The sequence below is a fragment of the Theropithecus gelada genome, chromosome 9, assembly GCF_003255815.1.
Source record: "Theropithecus gelada isolate Dixy chromosome 9, Tgel_1.0, whole genome shotgun sequence".
NCBI classification, from domain to species: domain Eukaryota; kingdom Metazoa; phylum Chordata; class Mammalia; order Primates; family Cercopithecidae; genus Theropithecus; species Theropithecus gelada.
The window spans coordinates 128,766,804-128,789,660 of NC_037677.1; the positions used below are offsets into that span (position 1 = coordinate 128,766,804).

The following is a 22,857-nucleotide window of genomic DNA, read 5'->3' on the forward strand; positions in this document are numbered from 1 at the left end:
GGGGAATATCTTGAACCCAGAGAGCCGAGATTGCACCACTGAACTCCAGCCTGGCAACAGAGCAAGACTCCATCTCAAAAAAAAAAAAAAAGAAACCAACCAATGGAAATATGAACCAAAATCTTTCTTACAAGAGTTATTTCTGGAAGGAAGGAGAAGGCAGGAGGACGGGATAGTGCCCGGGCCTCCAGGTAATGTGGGCAGCAGAAGCAGACGGGATGCTCAGGATACGGAACCACGGAGCCACCTGGGCCCTCAGCAAGTAAACAGCAAGGACAGGGCCCACAGGGTGACTGGCGGTCATGGGCCCACCTCCCTGCACAGACTCATCCAGATCCTGACTCAGAGAAGCCATCAGAAGACAGTCACAGGCACTGGAAGAACACGAGCCTGGCGCAGTGTGACGGGATCGTAAAGACCATTGTTTCAGGTGTGGAAAATACCGTGGTGGTGGCTACGAAGAGAGTCCTCGTTTTTAAAGATACACACTGAACTATCGATGGATAAAATGACACACTCTCTGGAATTCATGTCAGATACCCAGGGTACGGTGGGAGGTGGGCGAAGGTTGTGGCTGAAACAGGATTGCGCCGCGTCGGTTCCTGGTGAGGCCGGACCCGGGTGCTTGCGGGGGGTCATTGTGCTCCTCTCTATACCATGTGAGTTGCACCTTCTAAAAACTAGAAAAAGAGAAGAGTGGAGGCAATGCTTCCGTGGCCCCAAAACCCATGCATGGGCCTCAGTTACGAGCACAGAAAGGACCCCGGCCCCTTCCCCAGGTGGCAGGGCCTGCAGACGGCCTGGTCAGCAGAGGGACGTGGTCAGTGCTGGGACCTGGGCTCTGGGCCCACGGGGAGGCCCGACTGCCCCGGAAATGGTCAATGATGTCCCTGTGGTCCTGGATGCCACAACCTGTCATGAGCTTCCCAGAAGGGGGTGACCCGATGGGGTGGCCAGGAGCTCCCAGTCCAGATGAGGAAGCTGAGGCTGGGTGGCAGGTGGCAACCCCACCATGCACGGGCCCCACACACACTGGGCAGCTGTGTCTGCCACGCGTGGGCCCAGTGGGATGGCGAGGAAGCTTCTCACTTGTGGGCTCGCTGCAGGACAGCCAGGGAGGTGGCCCGGGAGGGGTGCCTATGACGTCATGCTGCCTCAGGTCAGTCTCAAATACAAGTTTAACTTTCCACACCAGAACGGCTCAGTCACCCTCAACACGGTTTCCAGTACTATCCCCCACTCACCCCAGCGGCTCCAGCCGGTGGCCAGAGATAGAAACTTAGAGGCGAGTCTGCCACCTAACAGAGGTTTCCTTTCCTGGGCCATTCAGACATTTGCCTGCCAGTTTACATGTCAATCACGGTGTGACCCTGGACCTGGTGCCTGGGATTCACTCACCAAGCAGAGCTCCTCTGGATCCGACAAACGTGTTGGCCCCAGAGTCCCTGCACTCCCTGTCTGTTTGTGCCCCCAAACTCCAAGTGCTTGTGGGCACCAGACCTGCAATATACCCACCAAGGTCTGTAAGTATGAGAAGATCTTCAGCTTCCACGCTGTGGTGGTATCATGGAAACCCTCCTGCCCCAGTTCTACCCCCAAAGGTGAGGCCGGCCCTCAGGGACCCACACAGGTGGATGGATCCCTTGTTCTTTGACCACGGCCTCCCGGCTGCTGAGACCAGAGCTGACAGCTGGGTGGGCAGTTTCGTTTTAAATGCCCACTTCTTGGGCTGTGCTCCCTGGACTGTGCTCCCCAGGTTCCCACTCCTTGGACTGTGCTCCCTGGGCTCACAGGCTGGGCCCCTCGGCCCTCCACTAGTGCTCGTTCCTCCCAAGCCAGGTGACCTGACCTGAGGCCAGCAGGGCCACCTCTCTGGCCTCAGCTTCCTTGCAGCTCCAAAGCAAAGGCAAGGACCATGCACGCGCCTGTTGAGGGAAGAAAATGAGAAAATGGATACGAAAGTTCTTCTCCTCCTGAATCAGTCATGAGGGAAACAGCTATTTTAAGGCATAAAGGTGCAGCCTGGGTGACCCAGAGAGATGGGCCCGGCAAGTTCCCACCGTGTTTTGGCCCATTTAGGAGCATGTGGTAACCGTTTCTTCCATGCGGACTCTGCACCGAGGCCCCCACACAGGATTTCTTTGGTCCTGCAGTGGTGGTGGAGGCGAATCCAAAGCAGAGGGCAAGGCACAGAGGAACCTAAGTGTGCCAGCAGGGCTGTTCCTGGTGCAGCTTCACCCCTCTGCCCCTGGAGCCTGGAGCGGAACCGGCCCTGGCAGAATCAGCTTCCCCACGGCAGGGAGAGCACGATCCCTCCCCCGACCTTTTAGGAGCCTGCAGCTGCTGTGTACACAGAGTTCCTCTGGGTTCTCTGATCAGCGCTGCCATCCCCCGTCCCAACTCTGGCCTGGCGGGGAGGGTGGTCTGTTTAATCCTTAGCATCTCTGTCTCCTTCAAAGCCATGGTGGTCAGACCTAGCACAGCCTGGAACCCCCAAGACTCTCCAGCCCTGACCTTCCCAGAGAAAAGGCAGCTGCTAAGCTGGGTCCCTCAGTGTGGCAGGCAAGTGGATGAGGCCTGGAGAACTGCCAGTAGCCCTGGCAGGGGGCTTCTTCCCACTATCTGGTCAGGGCACGGGGCAGCCTCCTTGGGACCGAGGCAGCTTCTACTAAGGACTGTGATTCGTTCGGCAGCTGCTCTCAGAGGCCCCCATGGGAAGCTGGACAGCAGGCCCAAGAGATCCACACGATCCAGGAGACGCCCCTTGCTTTAAAATGTAGGTTTTATTATCACGCAGGTGAGTGAGATCAGGAGACGCCTGCCATTGATGAGACCATTTGTTACAGTTCCCAACAGGAGGAGGGGCATGCCACACCGTGGGGCCACGCAGGGGAAGACCACGGTCTCAGAGACAGACGACGTGATGGGGAAACGCGGGCAGAGCCTTGGCGGAGGCTTCCTCGGGAAAGGTGGGGAAAGCTGGGTGAGCATGCTGGAGGCTGGCCTGTGGGGATACAGGCCTGCCCTGGGCGTCTAGGGTCAGGCCGTGATTCGTGCAGGGGATGTGGGCCCGAGCCTGGGAGCACACAGAGGAGACAGCTGGGGGTGGGTTGGGGGTTTCATTTGAAAGGCAACCAAAGGCAAGTGTTTGTGATCTCTAGGAAGTGGCTGGCCCCAGAGGGGCAGTCTCTCCAGGGTCAGCAAAGCCCTGACATTAAAGCGTTGGAAACACAGTTCATACACGTGCAATGCATGTACCCACACATACATACCCCATACATTCATGCACACACACACAGAGGCATGCACACACACACAGACATGCATGCACACACACATACATACCACATCCACACAGAGGCATGCACACACACACAGACATGCATGCACACACACATACATACCACATCCGCACATGCACACACAACACACAGACATGCACGCACACATACACATGCTCATGTACACACACAGCCATGCACACATGCATGCACACACACGTCCATACACGCGGAGGAGGGGGCAAGCTGGGTGGACACTTGGGCAGAGACGAGGCTGCAGTGCCGGAGTGACTATCCAGCCCTGTCTGGGCCCCCAGTGCTCCTGAAACCCTCGCCCTGGGCCAGGCTGGACATGTGGGGCCAATGTGGGGCCAAGCACTCCCCATCAGAGGTCCAAGGCAGGGAGATCACGCTGCACTTAACCATTTAAACCCCAAAGCCAGAGAGGGTCTGTGGTGCCCAGTACTGCACTCCACACTCCTGAGAGCCACAGGCCAGAACCCTCGGGAAGCTGATGGGCATTTTACAGATTGTGTGAGGGCTCAGGACAAGAGCACTGTGTGCGCTGAACCTCCCCACAGCCTGTCCTGCGGCCCTGGGTCCAGCCAGCAGATTCCTTTGGTCCCCACAGGAGGACAGGTCAGTTCAGCCCAGTAAACATTCTCTGGACCCAGCAACAGCACACGGTCCTCCCCAAGCAGGGGGAGCCCATCTCACACACACAATCACAAAACCACAGCAAAGTCAGCAAAAACCCAAAGCCTGTATCCAACCGTCTTAGTCCCAACTAACGAAGTCCAGAAACACCACTGCTGCAAGGTCCCCAGGGGCACCGCACACTCCCTGCCAGATGGGGGTCATTCTGTGCCACGCACTTGTGGCCGCCACAAAGGGCTCCTGCTGCCCTGAGCGGGGTGACCGGGCGGCGGGCTGGCGAGGAAGCCAGAGCCTGTGCTGCTGCGAAGTGAGAGGCGTCTGGGGAGAAACCCAGGCTCAGCCTCCCGCAGTGACTGCAGCAGCCCCTGCCCCGGGAGCCTGGCAGCAGGCCAGCATCACGGGGCTTCTGCAGACACTGCTGGACGTCATCAACTTTCAGAGGCCACTGCTGGCTCCCTTTCAGCCAGGCTTCCCGGACACTAGGGGGCTGTTGCGTGAGGGTCACCCACGGCACATAGACCCAGGGTCCTCAGATCCCAAGTCCAGAATCCAGGCCTGGACATCTCAGGAACAGGGTGGACATCGCTCACCATGGGAACACACATCACAAATAAGCAGCCCCCAGGACACCCAGCTTCCAATCGGCAGCAGTGTCCGCTGGCTGCGAACGTGAGGAACAGAGCTGCCTGCCAGGCTGAGGTCACCCAGGCTGCCTTCCGGTGGAGCTGCTATCCTGGTGGCCTGGAGAGCATGAGGCCCCCCAGGGAAGCCCCCCCAGGGCAGAGCCTGGGCTACAGGCAGCGTTGACTCGAGCCCCCCAGGTGGTGGTCTGGGACCCCCATGACTCCAAGCTGGCAATTGAGTTTCATCCCAGAACCCAGACGCCTCCGAGCTCTTCTCGGCCAGTGCTGCTCTCCACCTGCAGCGAATCCCCCCGACGGATGTGAGGAACCCTCAGAACCAGCTCCTCCTGGCCTGGACTCAGAGGCCACAGGCTCAGCCGCTGCGTTACGGCCACACCAGGCAGGGTGGTCCTGCAGCAGCCGCTTGGAGGTTGCCATAGTGACCACAGGCACTGTCTTCTCGCTGAGATAGCACAGGGGGCCCAGGCAAGGTGGAATCCAGGGGCCACGCCCACAGGCCCTGCACAGGGACATGGAGCTGGGGAGCCCGGCCAGGCAGCCCTTCTTTACCCACAGACGTGCTCTCCCTCTTCTTGCCTCTCTCTTGGGTTCACCTGAGACGTGGGGTCAATGCAAGGACAGGCGGTTCCTCGGGGTGGGTGGGGGCTGTGGTGAAGGCCTTTTGACCCCCATTTTCTTAGTTCTTTCCGCACAGCCTGGGAAATGCGGACACCATGTGCCTGTGCCTCCCTCTCTCTCTCTCTCTCTCTCTCAGAAAGGGGTTGGCCTGCGGTAAGGAGTGCGCAGGGCAGGGCGAGGAGCCCAGCCAGCTAGGGGGGTTAGAGAGGAGACAGCAGAGGCCCGCTCAGGGTCAAGGGGTGGGGCTGCACCCAACTATAACCACTGCCCAACAGCCAGCCGTGCCACCGAGAAATCCATCTGGGCAGGGGGCTCTCGAACCCCCAAAGGAGCACCACACCCCTAGAGACACGCCTCTGCCTCCTGATAGCTGTGCCCATCAGACACCACCAAGCTGGCGTCCTGGTGCTCCCTGCAGCATTCTGGCCGAGTGGAAACCCAGCCTCTGCCCCTATAGATGTCAACAGGAACATGTGATCTCCCAGCACTTAGCACCTCACACCCAAAACACTCCTAGTTAAGTGGGGGTCTGGCTGTTATTCCCAGGAGCACCAGCCACAGCTTGGCAAAGCCAAAGCCGACCCTCCACCCACACCTGCTGCCCAGGCTAGGTACAAGAGCCACAGGCCCAGCCCACCCAACTCCTCCAGCCAGAAGCACGGCCATGGCTCCAGAGGACGCCCACTGCCCCTTTGACAGGTGCGAGAAGGCAGGACGCAGGGCCACGCAGCTCAGGAACAAAGCTGACAATTTAACACTGGGAAAAGTTACAAAATAAAGTCTCTTAGTCACAGTAGCAAAAAGTTACATGTAACAACGTGACAAATAATAACTACAGGAACAACGTAGCATAAACATAGCAAAATATGAAGAATCAATATAAAAAAGCAGACGCCTATTTGGGTAAAAGGCCCTAGACCCCTAGAGAGGTAAGATCTCAACTTTGCTCTCAATTAATCTGAAAACGTAAATCCTACCCACATCCCAGTGGGGTTACTTTCGATTTTGACAAGACATATTCAAAAATCCATGTGGAAAAATAAACACAAGGGAAGAGCCGGCATTTTTGGCAGAGCGTAGAAGAGGCTCCGGAATACTGCGCCTTGCTGGTCAGCACACCCTGCAGGGGACAGTGCGGGACGCCCAGAGAGAGGCCTGCGCACGGCCACACCCGCAACAGGCTGTCCACAAGCAGTTCCAGACCTCGAGCCTGCCGATTTAAAAGTGCTGAATTCCAGCCAGGCGTGGAGGCTCACACCTGTAATCCCAGCACTGTGGGAGGCTGAGACGGGCAGATCTCTTGAGGTCACGACTTTGAGACCAGCCTAGCGAACACAGTGAAACCGTCTCTACTAAAAATACAAAAAAAAGTTAACTGTGGGGCACAAGCCTGTAGTCCCAGCTACTCAGGAGGCTGAGGCACGAGAATCACTTGAACCTGGGAGGCGGAGGTCGCAGTGAGCCGAGATCACGCCACTGCACTGTAGCCTGGGTGACGGAGGGAGACCCTGACTCAAAAAAAAAAAAAAGCTGAATTCCAAATGGACTCCATTCTCCCCGGAACAGAATGTTTCTTGCCCTGATCGTGAATGAGGCAGCGCTGGGTGCAGACGGCCTTCCAGCCTGTATGGGGGCCAGGGTCTGTCGTCCTCTGAGAGGGGCCGTGAGCTGGGAGCTACTGGGAGTGGCGCGGCTGAGAGCAACTGGGGCACGGGGCCAGTGGAGCAGGACCCGAGGTAGGGGGAGTGCAGCAGGAGGACAGAAGGGCATGGGTGGTGAAGGGGCTCTGGTGGCACCACCAGACTCTGCCTTGTTGACTATTTGGAGCAGAAGCCACCGGAAAACAGCACCTGAGGTGGGGGGCTCTCTCCGAACTCCCCTCATCTGTCTAAAGACAGACCCTCCAAGAGGAACTGCCAGCTCAGCCCCCCTCTGCGGTTCCACCGGCCCAGGAAGAGGGACCCTCCCCCTGGAGAGAGGCCAGGATCCACCCCCGCCTCAGGCTCAGTCACAAACCATCACAGTCCCCATTGCGTCTCTGGGGGCCCTGTAGTCATCCCTAAAAGCTGTGTGCCCCCCACGCGGCCCCCACTCCACCTTCTCCCAGCCTGCCCGCCAGCCCTCGGGGCCCACCACTGTTTTGGATATTTTCTTTTTTCCCCCACGATGCCCCGCACATGTAACACTAACAATAAATTCGTATGCTTTTCCTCCTGCCCCCGTGCCCACTGCCAGCACGTTTCACAGACCCGGCTCAGCCTCAGAAGGCAGCGGGAGGGGCAGCGCCTCCACGGCGCATTTGGTTCAGGAAACCTTGGCCCAAAGAACAGGAAACGCTGTATCCCGACCCAGGGGAACCACAGCCCGGAAAGTCAACGGCTTTTAAGAGACTTGTGTCCAGAGATGGGGCCCGCCTGACAGGCCAGAGGGGCCGGGGCTCAGCATGGACTTGGGGTTCATGCCCGGCCCAACCTGCACTGGTCTGCGCCCCCCCAGCCAAGCCTGGTCCCAGAGAGATCCTGAGGCAGCGACCTCCCCTCCTCCCTGGGGCAGCAGCATCCAAGCCAACCACCCACCAGCTCCGAAAGGACGTGGGAAGGGGCTGCCCCCACCCGTGGTTCCTGTGATCACAGCCCACAGCCTGAGATAACCGTAGCCTGAGGCTGGAATTCGCTGTCCTGGATTCTGAACACGCACAATTAGGCAGCGCTGGGGAGGCAGCGGGCTCCTCAGACACCGAGGCCTTTGTTTGTTTTTTGTTTTTTTTTTTGAGACGGAGTCTCGCTCTGTCGCCCGGGCTGGAGTGCAGTGGCCGGATCTCAGCTCACTGCAAGCTCCGCCTCCCGGGTTCACGCCATTCTCCGGCCTCAGCCTCCTGAGTAGCTGGGACTACAGACGCCCGCCACCTCGCCCGGCTAGTTTTTTGTATTTCTTAATAGAGACGGGGTTTCACTGTGTTAGCCAGGATGGTCTCGATCTCCTGACCTCGTGATCCGCCCGTCTCGGCCTCCCAAAGTGCTGGGATTACAGGCTTGAGCCACCGCGCCCGGCGACACCGAGGCCTTTGTAACCCCGGCTGGAAGCTGAGAAGGCGCCAGGCAGAATTTAATCACACTGAGCGGCCCGGGGGCGGGGCAGGGGCGGGGCGTGGGCTGGATGAATGTCTATGCTGGGTGAGGGGGCAGGCAGGGGCGGAGGGCAGGCTGGAGTAATGTCCATGGCAGGAAGAAAGAGATTTTCTCCAAGTCTAGATTCCTCCCGCTAAGTGGTTAGTCCTGGAATTAACTAAGGCCACCACTTTCAGCTGGACAGAACTGGGGGGCACCATGTACTTCAGACCCCAGAGCTGCCTTCAAAACAGTGAAAATGGTAAATTTTGTTATGTGTAATTCACTGTAATTTTTTAAAAATTGAAAACAAAAACAAAAGCCAAGGGCTAGGTCTAGATAATCTGTTTCCAGGAGCGGCGGCCCCAATAGTGGAGCTGTGGCCCCAGCAGGTAGAGCAGCTGCACCACGGCCATTTGGCAGGACCAGACTCTACCTGGTCGGACTCCAAACGCTGTGCCGTCCTGAACGGGTGGGCTCCGGTGCCCTGCCAGGGTATCCCACCCCTCGACCCGGAGCCATTTTCACAGGTGGCTCCAACACTGGCAGGGCCTGGGTGCAGCTGAGCCTGGGCCCACCACCTCCTGCAGGGAAACAGGGGTGGCTGGGGCCTCTGCTGCTGCAGCCCCTCTGAACTGAGGCCACGTGTGAGCAGATGCAGCTACAGCCCAACCACACTCAGAGCCGCCCTTCTCAGCCCTCATCCTTTCGGCTATGGGGTCATTGCCTCAGCCAGTGAAAGAGCTGGAAGGACCCCTCCAGGTCAGTGAAAGGCATCACCTCACCCTCCCCTCGGTGCCAGGCATCCATCCGCAAGTGCTGCACAGGGCCCCTGCAGGCCTGATAAGGAGGCCTAACTGGGAGCCAGAAGGAACCCTCCAGGTGCACGATTACCCTGCATCTGAGCACAGCACCCAGTGACTCCCTCCTGTTCCCCACACTCCACAGTTGCCCATTTCTGGGCCAGCTGGCTTTCCCGAGCCTCTTAAGAACTGGTCTGAGGAGCAGAACCCTGGGGGGATCTGCAGACAGCGGCAGGGCTAAGGCTGCCCACCTGTGCTCATGAGAAGGAGGGGACCATTCCCAGGCAGGAGTATAGGGCCAGCAGAGGCGGGGGCAACGGGGGCAATGGGGAAACAGCACCTGCACCCACCAGCCTCGCTCCCCAGGGCAGGTCTTTGCTCCTCAGATGCCCTTGGCCTGGCCCTCTCCAGATGTGCTGGCCGGGCCCAGGCTTCCCAGCCTCCCTCCTTGAACCTGATCTCTGGATGCCTGGTGACTCCCAGGGTCCCCCTAAGCCACCTCTCCTGAACCCCGTCACAGCTGCCGTCCTCCGCTGCCAGAGGGGAGCAGTCGCCCCCAAACTCCATCCTGCCTGCCCCTCGTGCACCGGCTGTAGGCCTGGGGAATAGAACTGAGGCTCAGCTGGGAGGACAGGAGGGTCTGACGCAGTCCCAACAGCCCTGAGTGTCTCTGACGGACTCCGCCAGCTTCAGCACCTCACCTCGACGCTCAACCGGCCTCACCAGCAACAAAACGGTGCAGGTCCACGGGCGCCTCCCCACACGCAGGGACTCAAAAGCACTCTCTCCTCGGTGCACGGGAGCTTTCTCAACGCACTGCGCAAAGGGCCTCATTCGCTCTGACTTTTCATCACCCCAGGCTGCAAGTAACCTAGCAGAGCCATGGCTTGCGATACAATGAAATGGAGGTAATTAATCACATTCAAATACCCTACGCATTATACTCCGGTAGCCCGGCAATCGCTTTAAAAAGGGCTTATGGGGCTTAAATAGACAGTGTCCAGGCAGCTGTACAGCCAGGAGCGGGAGGGAGGCAGAGCCCATCTGCTAAGCCTCCCGGGACAGCTGAAAAGAACTGTCCATTCAGAAGTGATTCATCCACAACAGAGCCGCGCGCAGAAGCCGGAGGGCTAATTTCAACCTTTCCCGAGTGCTCGTTAAGCCTCTTTGAGTTATAATTGCCCCTGATCTCTAGATATTACAAGGCGGCAATCAGGAAGTTAGATCTGGCCAAGAGAAAACAAAGGGAGCGTAAAGGAACGGGCTCCGTCCAGGCCAGCCAACAGGCCCGCGTGGAGGACAGCAGCCGGGCGTTCTGGACGCGGCTGGAGACAGGGATGGGGAAGAGGACAGGGCCCAGCTGAGGATGCACGCTCAGCACCCACCCTCCATCCTGTCCCCTGCAGGCCCTGAGGAGCAGCCGTAGGCACAGCCCAGCCTCTGGGCTCCGGTTCAGCCAAAGCTGCGATTTTGTCCCCGTGGCTCGTGGACGCTGCGGTGTTGGTGACACTATGGGGCCCAGTCTGACGGCGGCACAGCCCGCTGCCTCCATGGGAGGTGCGCCCACGCCCTCCCTAAAGGACCTGGAGCCTCTGCCCGGGTGAGGCTGCTTCTCCCGAGGAGGATGGGGGTAGGTGGACTCAGGGGACAGCACGTCCGACTCCACGGTTCTGCCCCCTCAGCCCTCAGCCCAATCCCCACGCCAGGCCCTGCCTTACCTTGCCAAAGCTGCCCTTCCCGATGGCCCGAAGGATCTGGAAGTGGTCAAAGTTCACTGCAGAATAAAACAGAGGGACACCTGGTGAGGTGGCAGGAAGGCCCCACGTGGCACAAACCCCCACCCCAGAGCAGCTCCTCCACCTCAACACCCCCCACCCCGATGCTGCCAGGGCCCCTCACCCTAGAAGAGGGTCGCCGTGGGGCGGGCTGAACTCTCGCTCCTGTGCGAGGCAGGAGGGGCTGAGCCCCAGTCAGTGAAGACATGGGCCTGGGGTCACGCACGTTCTATTCCCAGGACTGTTACAGGATTAGGCAGGCGCCCACCACAGCAGGGACACGGCAAGAACGAGCCACACACGCCTGAGTCCGACTCCACTGGGCTGCCGTCCTGGGCACCGGCCACCCCCACTGAAAGCTGCTCCGTCCCGTGAACACCCCCAAACAGGCAGGCCCGGGGTTTTGGGGGAAGCCGTGCACGCGTGGGCAGCTCTTCCTGGTTCCCCTCCACCCTGCTCCGCGTCTCCAGAGGACAGGGGCGTCGGCCCTGCTGACACTCACTGGGCAAGCCTGGGGGAGTTTGCAAACGGCCCCAAGATGAACGAGAGGAGGCTGAGGGCTGCAGCTGTGTCCACCGTGACCTGAGTGGCCTGGAAGTGCGTGCGCCCAGCACGAGGGCCATTCCGCAGGCCTATGCAAAGCTGCAGAAGGCACCGTTTCCCACACCTGCAAGCCCTTCTGGGAGAAGGACGGCCCCCCAACTGTCACTCATGAGACCTGCCCATGTACCCTGCCCAGGGAGCCTCTATCCACACCGAGGAAAGGGATTCTGATGGGCTTTCCAGACCGCCTCCACTTGCCTTTCAAACCCAGGACATTCTCCATACACATAAGACGGGGGGTCCCACAATGTCACCCACTGGCCTCCAGGATGAGCCCCTCCAGATGACTCCTAGGCCAGCAGCTGCCTCCACCTGTGTCCCCAGGCCTACGTCCCCAATTCTGTACCCCCAAGCCTGTGTCCCCGGGTCTGTACTCCCAGTGTGCTGCACCCATGAATGGCCTGCACATGGCTCTCACTGCAAGGCCCTGTGTCCTGGAGCCAGGTTTAGGACACCCACTGGTTCACAACATTTCACTTTTTTACCCACTTTTACCCCAGCCTCATGTTCACTTATTCTGTGGGGAATTTGACATCTGGAACCCACCCCCACAACACACAAACATGGTTATTTTAAAGGCAGGGAAGACACAGCCAAGGCCAGAGGCAGACCCAGGGAGACACGGGTGGGTACTGACCACTCCTAGGAGGCACGGCCTGGAGTCTCATCTCATCTCCACTGCTCCCTGGGGGTACCCTGTGCCGTTGGTGGGGCAAGTGCTTTAGGCCCTCGGTGTGTGGAGGAGGAGATAGAACGGTTTCTAGAAGAAAGGTTTCTTCACATTTTCCTCTGAACTGGAAAATGCCCACTCCCTTCCTAGGGTGCTCCAGGATAGCACCAGGGTTCAGCACAGACACAGCAAAGTGTCCATCCTCACGGACCCTGGGGAGAGTCACACACCCAGAGGTCTTTCAGCCTGAGCTACGGGCACCATGACAAGGACCCATGGAGGCTTCAGGGCTTAGAGCACAGGGCAGAGATGGCATGAAGGTGCAGGGTCGTATCCTGGGGAGAGGACGCCTGTGCTGGGCCCTCCAGACAAGTGGGCATCAGCGGGGGGCAGGGAGAGGGTGCCCAGGTGAGGGGCCAGCCTGGGCACAGGCAGGAAAAGGACCACAGTGTATGGACAGATCCACAAGCTGGTCAGTGGGTGAAGTGGGAGGGCGGTCAGCAGAGCACCTAGGGGTGAGAAAGGGGCTGTGACCTGTGGCCTTGGTCTCCTCTGCACAAGACGGCAGTGGGGCTTGACTCTGCAGAGGTGGGGAGAGCGGTCTGATTTAAGCGCCTTAGAAAGGCGCTCCTCACCTCCCCTCTGCAAGTGCCTAGAGGAGCACTGACTGGCACAGGGGGTCAGAACCAGGTTGACGGAGGGGGTGGGGCTTCAAGGGGTGAGAGAAGAGGCTGCCAGGCATCAGAGCTGGACACTGGGCAGAGAGGCAGCAGAGGACAGACTGTGCTGCACAGACGAGACCTGTGGCCGACACCCACAAGCTGGCACAGCCCCCAAGATCCCCAGCTCCAGGCGGCAGCCACCCCACCCTGCTTCCCAGCCTCCTCCCTCAGGAAAACCTACGCACGCCCAAACAGAGATTATGTCATCAAGGCAGAGGCTGCTCTGGCACCAGCAAAGCCACTCCGAGGCAGCCCGGGCCACAGCCCCACAGGCAGGGAGCAGCTGCCGCCATGTGGCGTCACCCGATGTCACCAGATGTTAAAGGAAAGTGGGCTGTGAACCGGCACGTGTGATGGACGGGGCTGAACTGGAGGAGGGAAGGGAACAAGAGGGTAGCTGGGCCGTGGCAGGGGAGACAGAGACACCAATGCCATCCAGCAGCCAACCCCAATGGGATGGACCTCAGAGTCTGCTGGGCCTGCCCTCTGCAGTGGGGAGGGGACGGGGTGTCAGGGCAAGGCCCAGGGCTGAGCTGGCTGCCTACAGCTTGGGGAGATGAACTCTGCTGGGCAGCTCTGGGTCCAAGGACCCTCTGTCCACCTAGGCTCCACCCAGGCCCAGGCTGCCACTGCCTAGAGACCCCTGTGCTCCTTCTTGGAGCACCCGGTAGAGGCAGAAGAGCCCCAGCGGGCACAGAAGCCCATGGTTGGCACAGCGTTGGCCATTCCCAACAGAGCTGAGGACGAGGTTAGTGGTCCACGCCCACGCGCATGCCTAGGATGGCCAAATGGCACCTGCTGTGCCAGGCCCCTGACCCTGGCACTTGGCACATGGGTACCTGAAATCCAGTCCTATACTGCCCTGGGAAACGAAGCCAGCATCTTCCTGTGCATGGGCGCGTGCTCTAGTGGCCTCCCCCAGGACCCCAAGCAGCCCGCACAGCGTGGAGCCCTAAGCCTCCGGCCCCCCGAGCTGTGAACCAGCAAGAGAGCCCAGCCACCATCACCTCCACCTTAGAGAATAAGCACAAGTTCCTGAGGTTAGTCCCTCCTGGAAAGGAAAGGGATGGGAAGCAAAATGTATTAAATAACAAGCCAGAAGCATAAGGGAGTCACGGCAACTGTGTCACCTGTGCCTGCACACCTGCGAAGCCAGTACCTCCCGAGGGTGTGAGGAGGAGGCAGCTCCGGCAGGGGCTCCCGGCCAGGAGGCAGCAGCAGGTGACTGTGTGCCGGGGCGGGGCTGTGGGGTCAGGGCGTGCAGGGGGTGGGGCTGTAAAGTCAGGGGTATGCTGGGGGCAGGGCTGTGGGGGGTCAGGGCGTGCAGTGGGTGGGGCTGTAAAGTCAGGGGTGTGCTGGGGCGGGGCTGTGGGGGGTCAGGGCGTGTCAGGGGCGGGGCTGTGAGGTGGGGGGACTTGCCAGGGCGGGGCCATGGGGTTGGGGGAGTGTCAGGGGTGGGGCTGAGGGTGGGGCCATGGGGTTAGGGACATGCGGCCCCCACTTTGCAGTGCCTGTGATTTGAACACATCTGTCCCCGCTTCCTAAGACTGACCAGGAGGGCGGCCACAGGGACACCAAGTCCCAGACAGTGGCACCCAAGACAGCCATGCAGATGCTGCTCAGGGAAGGTGCAGGTGGGACAGGAATCCCGGATGTGGCTCCAGGACACCATGTGAGCAGCAGAGTGGAACCCTGTGGGCAGGGCTCACTGCACCAGCACCCATGAGAAGCCCCCAGCCAAGTGGTCTCTGCCAGCCATGTCCACAGGGATCCCTACTCAGGGACCCACCGTCCCAGATCCTGCCAGGTGAGTCACAGGCACCGGCAGGAGGCTGACCGGCATCATAGCTATCCTCCGGATGACCGTGGCTCCACCCTGATGCCCAGCTCCTGTTGCCCCCGGGTCAGACACACCTGGCCTTGCCACTGTGCACAGCGGCCCTCATGCCCTCCCGACCCCAGCCCCGAAGGCTCCAAACCAGTGGAACTGGAGACCCAGTGGCTGTTTCAGGTCCCTGCCCGCCGCACCTGCCATTAGCAACCCATGAGGGTCTCTGCACTGCCCCGGGCTGGGCCAGGACCTCCTATGACCACCAGCTCTGCCCCACGCAAGCCTAGGCTCAGCCCCATTCCCGGCTCCCAAAGAAGAGGTCAGCTCTCATTCCAGCACTCAGCAGAAGAGGTAAGGAGAAAGAAGTCCACTGGCAGGAATCTGTCAAAACAGCTCTCTGTGTGCTCTGAGGAGAACAGTATGTAATCAGCCTGGTGTCCCAAGAGTGGCCCTGCAACCACCACGGTCACCAGGAACCAGCGTCTACAGAGCCTATCAAAGTCCTCTCATGAGAGTTCCCGGAGCTGCCTGCACACTGGCTCTGTATCGGGGAGGGAAGGGACTGAGGCCGCAGAGCCCGGGGTGGCACCGGCAGAAGCGGCAGTACCCCGAGGGCAGGTGTGCGTGAGGCGCCTGGGACAGGTCACTGCAGTGAGGAGCCCCGGGCAAGCGTTCCTGAACCTTCCAGGTGTCCACCCGGCCTTCCATCAGCAGCACAGAAGTCGGAGACAGTTCTAGGCAAAGGTCAATGTCTGGTTCCAAGCTGGGCAAGCGGCCAGTGCTGCACTCAGAGCCCCCAAAACCAATCCCTGCCTCATTGGTGGGCTCCATGCAGGCCACCCCCAAGCCCACCTCCTTGGGTCCTCGGTTTCCTCATCTGCCAGTGGGAGGGTACAGTGAGGGTCTGCATAGCAGAGGCCTAGGTGGGGCCTATGGAGCATTAGGTGAGCCAGGGACATCCCAGCAGGACCCCACCATCTCTGGGGTCACCCCCAAGGAGCCCTGAGCCCCAGGTCCCACACACCTGCCTCCTACCTGCCACAGGACCAAGCCTGGGGGGTCCGGGAGCCACCACGTGGTCACCCAACAGCAGGGCTGACCCCCGCTCCTGAGCCCCCAGGCCATGCATCTGCCCCCAGACCCCACCCAGTTTCCCCTAGTCCCTAGTCCCAAGTCCCCTCTCACGGGGGCCCATGGAGGGGGCGGAGGCCAGGCTCCTGCGATGGGAGGAGAGGGAGCAGAGGAACAGGGCTGTGTGGGGGTGCCGTGGGCAGCCCTGGTCACCAAGAGAGCCAGGCAGGCCCCTAGAAGGAGTGAGTGTGCAGAGGGTTGGGGTGGTCAATTGATCTGGGCCTCAGAGGGAAGTGGGCATGGCCCCTTCCTTATACACAAAGTCTGTTGTGAACCACCGAGGAGCCCTGTGGCCCTGGGAAAGGGGGGCAAAGGAGCCCCAGCACCATCTCTTTACCCCACCTCTCCCCACACTCAGCCCCTGAGGACTTGGGTGAGCACCCCAAGAGGGTGGTAGATGCCCACCTCAGATCGACCCTGGCTTCTGGGGGTTGAGCCCTGAATGCAAACCCTTCCCTACCCACCACATGCAGGTCAATGCCCTGCACATTCTGGGGCCTCCGACCCACGCCCCCCGCTCACATCCCCATCTCATCCTGCTGGGCCACTCAGGGCTGGACCTTGGCACTGTCTGACCAGAAGGCTCTGGTCTAGGACCCGCTGGGGACATGGGGGCCTGCTAACCAGCCAAGGTCAGAGGTCACCGCGTGAACCACTGGCCAAGCCCATTCCAGACCTGGGAATGAGGGAGATGCCCTCCCAGAGTGAACTCTTCAGAGTGGGGGAAACAGACACTCAACGAGCCAACCGGGTGGCGCCAGGTGCCAGGGAGGGAGCTAAAGCAGGAAAGGGGGAGGGGACCACCGTCCTACAAGGCCATCGGGAGACACTTCTGAAGGGGACATTTGGGCAAATCAGCCTGGTGTCCCAAGAGTGGCCCTGCAACCACCATGGTCACCAGGAACCAGTGTCTACAGAGTCCATCAAAGTCCTCTCATGGGAGTTCCCGGAGCTCCCTGCACTTCCGGGCAAAGAAGTGTGGGCACGGGTCGTGATTATGGGGGCCAAGACTGGTCTGTCACGTTCCTCAGCGTGATTTACGCCGTGTGATACTGTCAGCACATCCTCTACCCGTACTGCCCACCTCTCAAATTAGGACGCAGGTAAAAGGAGGAAGCAACGCGGCTCCCCACAGTCCCATCTCACAGCCAGCGGGCTCCTTCCCAGGAACCAGGACTGCCTGAAGGAAGCACCTCTGTACTTGCCTGCGCACGACGGCGTGGGGCAGAGCAGCTCGGAGCTCCAGGCCCACCAGCACCCACCCTCATTGTGCAACTTGACCAAAGGGCCACAGACACAATCTTCCCAGAACAGCAAATGCATTAGAATCGAGGGTTTTAAAAATATTCATTCTTCATGGAAGGCTTTTATTTTTTGGCGTTGGCAACTGAGAGCAGTCCTATAAGAATTGAGCACGAGGACGCCTCCTCCCAGTTCACTCTGGATTCTGCGTCCACATGGGTGCGTTGAGAAACCAACACCAGCCTCCCACACCTCTCACGGTGTCTGGCAGTGTCTCCAGGTCCTCCCCAAGGGCTGCTGGCTGGGGTCTCAGTCCCTGAACCAGGTCCCACAATCAGGGATAGGTTGTCTCGAGACTCATTAGCACTAAGCCCGGCACCCAGACAGCATGGATGTTCGTCCTCCCTAACGCAGCATTTGACTGTTCTCAGAGTTTCGCCGCCATCCCCAGGCTTACTAGGAGCAACAAAATAACCAGAGAAAAGGTAAGGAGCTTTTCCAGAAAGCAGCTCTCCAACTGCAATTGTTTCTGGTTTCCAGGTTGCCGGCACAGGTGGCCCATCCACATGTCTGCCGGGAAGGTCCTGCCAGGCCTGGGAACTGGGCGAGAGGGAGCTGGAGGGAGCAGAAGAAGCTGGGGAGAGCCGAGGGAGCCGCCCCTCTACAGCACATCTAAGGCCAAACACCGGCTCAAGGTAGGAGACAGCCAAGACGTCGCCTCTGGCACAGCCACCACCGAGTCCAAGGTAAAAGCGTTAGGTGACATTTCAACATTTTCCCCAAGAATAAACAATGATCTGCCCTCCTGTGGGCCTGGCTAGAACCTTCCTCCTGCCCTGCAGGGACCCGCCTCTGCGTCTAGCACTCGGCCGAGCAGCTGGCCCACGTGGGTGTGGAAGGAGCACTTCAAATAACAAACCATCTGGGGAAAGCCCGAAGCCCCAGCAGGGTTTCAGGTTAAAACCCAGTCTTTTCATAAGCCAGGGCTTGTATCAAAACTGGTAAGAAAATGCTCCCAGTGAGGGCCCAGGAGAGTAAACAGAGGCTGCTGCAGGGCACTGGGAGCCAGTGCTATGTCACCCCAGCACAATGTGTGCACCCCTGACGAAGCCCCAAGAGCTGGAGAATCAGCTCTGCTCCCGACACCCCAGGTCCCCTCCTGATGTCTTTGGAGGCCCAGGAAGTGGGTGCTGGACAGTTTCAGAGCTGCCACGTGGTAGGTGAGCTGCCCATGGCTGCAGGCATGTCCCAGGCCTGGGACACTTCCCTTCACAGCTCACCCCACCCGCTCGTCCAGGAGAGGCCCCCACCTCAGAGTGTCCTCAGGCAAAACCAGCCCCTTCACCCATGGGAGGACTGCACACCAGAAGTGGACATTACTAGGAGAGTGTCACAAAGATCAAATGTCACACGTGGTTGAAATGCACGCAGAAGTTGATTAAATGCCGTCTCGTCTCCTATGACCCGGGAAGGGCTTGTGATGAGGAGAATTGTCCCACAGGACTCCGAGACGCTGGCCCTGCAGAGCTTGTGCAGCCTCTGGGGATGTCTGGCCCACACGGGGCTCCTGCCTTAGGAAACACCGGGCTGGGTGGAAGAGTCGGAACCGGCCCGACAGCTCCTCCTGGCAATGGGTGCGCCCCCACCCTCCGCCCCTGGGGCACCCTGGCCCACTGGGTGAACAGGAGCCACAGGAGTCCCCAGACATCACCTCACAGACCCCTCACCCTCTCGCCACGGCCTGCGGGGACAAAGACTCACCAGGCTGACAGGCAGGATCGACACAGATGGGGACAAGACAGGTGGGGCTAGAGCCAGGCATCGGAGCCGCTGGGCAGGGGTGGGGAGGCTCCCGAGTTACAGCAGGGAACACGGAGCAGAAGTGTCCAGCCGCAGTGCCCGGGAAAGGAGCACAGGGCCCTGGAGGAAGCCAGTCCCTCAATCTTTGCTGGGCCCCACGCAGTTTCCTGCACCACTGAGGATGTCTTGAAACACCAGGGCAGGAAGGTCAGAGGTCAGGAGAGGGGATGTGGGCGTGGGTGCTGGCCTCTGACCCTGGACTCCTCAGTCGAGAGGGGGCCTGGAGCCTCGAGGTCATGCCTGGGTGCCAGTGCCACGGCCCAGCATTATGTATGCTGCCCACGTGTCTCAGAGGGCCCACCTGGCCACCTTCCCCTTCTCCACTGTCCCCTCACCCAGGAGCAGACGGCCAGACCCCCGTGACCAGCAGCCGGCAGCCTCTGCATACCCTGGAGCCCTGGTGCCCAGCTCGGATTCGCCCAGGTGGCCTGGCAGCTTCCCGGCATCCCCGAGCAGTTCCAGGACAGGGCTCTGTCCCCAGCTGGCACCACTGCCCTTCCAGCCTCAGGGAGCCAACTGGGGTCTTACTCTGGGAACATACCCTGTGCCCCAGGCTCTGTCTTGGCAGCAATGCCCTCACCCTTTTCTGTGAAACAGACACATCCAGGATGTGGCAGCAGCCCAGAGCTGAGGCCTGTGGGGCCCCGGGCTCTGAAACAATCGTGGCTTCTCCTGCCCAGGTACATACCCAGAGCCGGGGGTCCTGGTGCCCGCACCCCCGGCAGGACCCTGTTGAGGGCAGCATTCTTGCCATCTCCCTCCCCCACCTTAATTACAGTGAAAGCTTCCACCCATGAAACACGCTCAGGGGCAACTTCCCGGCCAGTTCTGTGGATCCTGGTCCTGTCTGGTCTGAAATTGTCTGGAACCATGTTCTGGGGTTTAATATCGACATCCTCAGACAACACAGGGAACTGCCATCAATTAGTGATTAAGGCAACCGCCTGAGCAACAAAGCATCTCCGGGCAGCGGAAGCTCAGGCCCTCCAGGGCCTGAGGGGCGGTGCCTGAGACCGCAGGGAGTCGCCCACAGCAGCAGGGACCTAGGCTCCTCCAGCTCCCCCCACCGCTGGAGTGGTGGGCAGTGGCGCCTCCCCCGGGCCGCCCAGAGGGGTCCTGCTGTCCGAGGCCTGGCCCCACCCACTCCTGCCTCTCACTGCACAGGGCCCCGCATTCCAGGACCACCCACAGGGGCACACCTGGAGGACTCCGAGGCCGCCTGGCCCTGCAGCAGCTGAGAAGCCTGCTCCTGGGGCTGCCCGTCCAGAGGTACAGACACTCAGGCCGCGCCCCGGACCCCGCCCAGAGGTACAGACACTCNACTCAGGCCGCGCCCCGGACCCCGCCCAGAGGTACAGACACTCAGGCTGCGCCCCGGACCCCAGAGCAGAAACGGAGCTGGCCCTGACTCGGGGTGGGGCTTGGGGCACCTCCTGGGTCCTGAACCCTGAGGCAGGTGTGCCCAGCCAGGTAGGGAGAATGCTGGCCGCAGCAGCAGCAGCACTGGATAAGGGGGAGCAAGCCCAGGCACCTGCCCCAGCCTGTCCTCTCCCCAAACACAGATCCACAAGTTCTCAGGCCCCAGTGGGGTCAGCGGTACACACTGGACCTGCTCTGGCAAGGCCTTGGCACCTGCACCCCAGTGGAAAGGGTGCCCTGGCCTGTGTCGCCCATACTGCCTGGGCCGGCTCCATCTCCCCCAAGCTTGGGCCTCAGCCGGCTCCTGGAACAGGTGCTCAGGACAGAGCAGGTACCCGGCCAGCAGGGAGGTACCCACGCCCCCGGCCTCGGTGAATCGTCTTCCAGGAGCTGTCCCATAACGAACAATCATGTGATTTCCAAGTTGGGAGGGGCAGCACCTGAGGAGCGTTTCCAGCTCAGGTCCCCCACCCTTCCTCAAGAGGCCTAGAGGCCCATCCAGAGTCCAGAGGTGGAGGGGGTCCTGCTGTCCCGGGCTCAGCCTGTGGGGGCCAGGGCTGCAAACAGCAGAGGGATGAAGGCAGGAGCAGCCCAGTAGGGCTGGCTCTGGTCTCTGCAGCCTGGGGCAGGGCCAGGCCACTGGGGCCCGAGGCTTGCAGGGGCCTGACAGGGGCCTAAAGGTGCAGACGGGAAGCTGGAGCCCAGCCCAAAAAGGGAAGGGTGCTCCCTGCCCCGATGCCACCACCCCAAAACCACTGCAGTCACTGCCACTGGAGACATCCACTGTAGGGACCAAGGCCACCTCCACCCTGCTCAGGCCTTCCCAATCTCCAGGCCTCTGGGAGGTCTCTCCACTTGGAACCATCCCAACCCCATCCCTTCGAGCTCCCCTCCCTCCACAGCACTGCAGGGAGCCCCAGCAGATGGGAGCCCCACAGGCTCGAGGTTGATGCAGGGCACAGCCATGGACCCACACGGGTGAACATCACGCAAGGGTGTGGAGTGCAGGAAGGGGAAGGGCAGCGCACACAGGACCCCCGCTCCGTCTGCGTCAGTGACACCCACCCTCCCGGGGCACTCCTGCTCCCGCGGCTGGGGATCGAAGCCAACCAGCCCAGCAAGGAGCCCTGGCCTGGGAGCAGATGGATGGGCAGGGCCCTGTGTCCTGGGGTGCAGCTGCATCAAGGGCCACACTCAGGACTTGCTGTGGGGCCAGCTGGGGGCTGCCCATGAGGCTGGGTCCTCAGTGGGAGGAGGCCTGTGGATACGGGAAATCCCCTGAAAGACCCCAGAGGTCAGTGTGTTCAGAGGCCAGCATGAGATGGGGAGGTGTGTGGCTAGGCCAAGGCTGGAAAAAGCCCTGTCCACCCATCCACCCTTCCATCCTCCCATCTGCAGCCCCTGGGGTCCTGCGCGGCCCTCCCACATCATGCCACTGTCTGCCACAGAGGGAGACGGCACAGCCCTCCCACATCCATGCCACTGTCTGCCACAGAGGGAGACGGAGGGGCTCCTAGGAAGAGGTGGCTCCCGGCAGCCACAGGCCCCTAGGCCAGCGGGCTGTGGTCGTTCGGGGTGCCCGAGAGCTTCCAGGGGGTGGGGCGGAGTTGGAGGAGGAGTGACTCAGAGCAGGGAGGGGGCGTCACGCCCCCTGCAGCCAAAGTGACGGGCCGGCGGAGCTGCAAAGGAGGGGGTGGCAGGATGCCGCCTGTTCTGGCACGGAAAGCCACATCACCCCTGCCCACCCCATCTGGTGCCCGCCTGCCGGCCCCCTGCTGCTGGCCCCCTGCCCTGCCCTCTCTCTGCTTCTGTCCCCAGGGACGCCCACTGTGAGCCAATGATGGCAAGCCGAGGCCTGACACCCCCACAATCCTCCCACCTCCCACCAGGCCCCTCTGCAGACACTAGGAGGGGGCTCCAGAATCAAATACCCCCCAGGAGACCCACCAGCTGCCCTGGGCTGGGGTCTCCTCTGCACCTGGAGGTGGAGTCCAGGGCTCTCAAGCCTCCACTGTGCAGCCTGCCTGAGGCCCAAAGGAGGCCACAGCCCAGCAGGCCCCTGAAAGCCACAGCCCCTGGCATGGGCTGCAAAGGCCAGCGAGGCTCCCCTCAGTGCACGGACGCCACTGGCCCCGGAAAATCAGTCAGGACGAAGGGCTCCACATCCCAAGTACCCTCACTGCCCCTCTCCTTGTCACCCCAACACACACATGTGTGATGAATGCCAGCTGAGTGGCCCCCAGGACCACCCCGGGAGCAACACCAAGTGTCCCAGCCCCAGGACATCGGCCTGACCTGACCTAGAGAGGGGGGCGGCTGCCTCTGCTGGATCTGCAGTGGATGGGCAAGAGGGCCTGGTTGCCAAGGCTGGGCTGGTGTCTGCCAGGCACAGCAGGAACTTTGGTCTAAGGTGGCATGAGCTCCTGTCTGATTTTCACACACATTAGTACTTGGTAGAGTGGAAAGCACCTTTCCTTAAACCGTCAACAGCAGT

The 22,857-nt window shown here is 60.6% G+C and overlaps 2 protein-coding genes across 6 annotated transcripts in view; both read right to left on the minus strand.

Annotated features, from left to right (window-relative positions):
- Positions 1–22,857, minus strand: part of STK32C (serine/threonine kinase 32C) — a 122,193-nt gene that overhangs the window by 26,370 nt on the left and 72,966 nt on the right. For 3 of the 4 annotated variants that reach the window (XM_025396343.1, XM_025396341.1, XM_025396345.1), the window contains exon 2: positions 10,829–10,884. In XM_025396343.1, coding sequence (XP_025252128.1) covers positions 10,829–10,884 — 56 coding nt within the window. Of the gene's footprint in view, positions 1–10,828; positions 10,885–14,024; positions 14,095–22,857 lie in introns of those variants that run through there. The other variant, XM_025396344.1, reaches the window with a different exon arrangement.
- The window catches only part of LOC112631357, a 106,945-nt gene that overhangs the window by 11,128 nt on the left and 72,960 nt on the right, over positions 1–22,857 (minus strand). For both annotated transcript variants that reach the window (XR_003121107.1, XR_003121108.1), the window contains exon 2: positions 10,829–10,884. The gene's annotated coding sequence lies outside the window, so the exon portion shown is untranslated. The remainder of the gene's footprint in view (positions 1–10,828; positions 10,885–22,857) is intronic.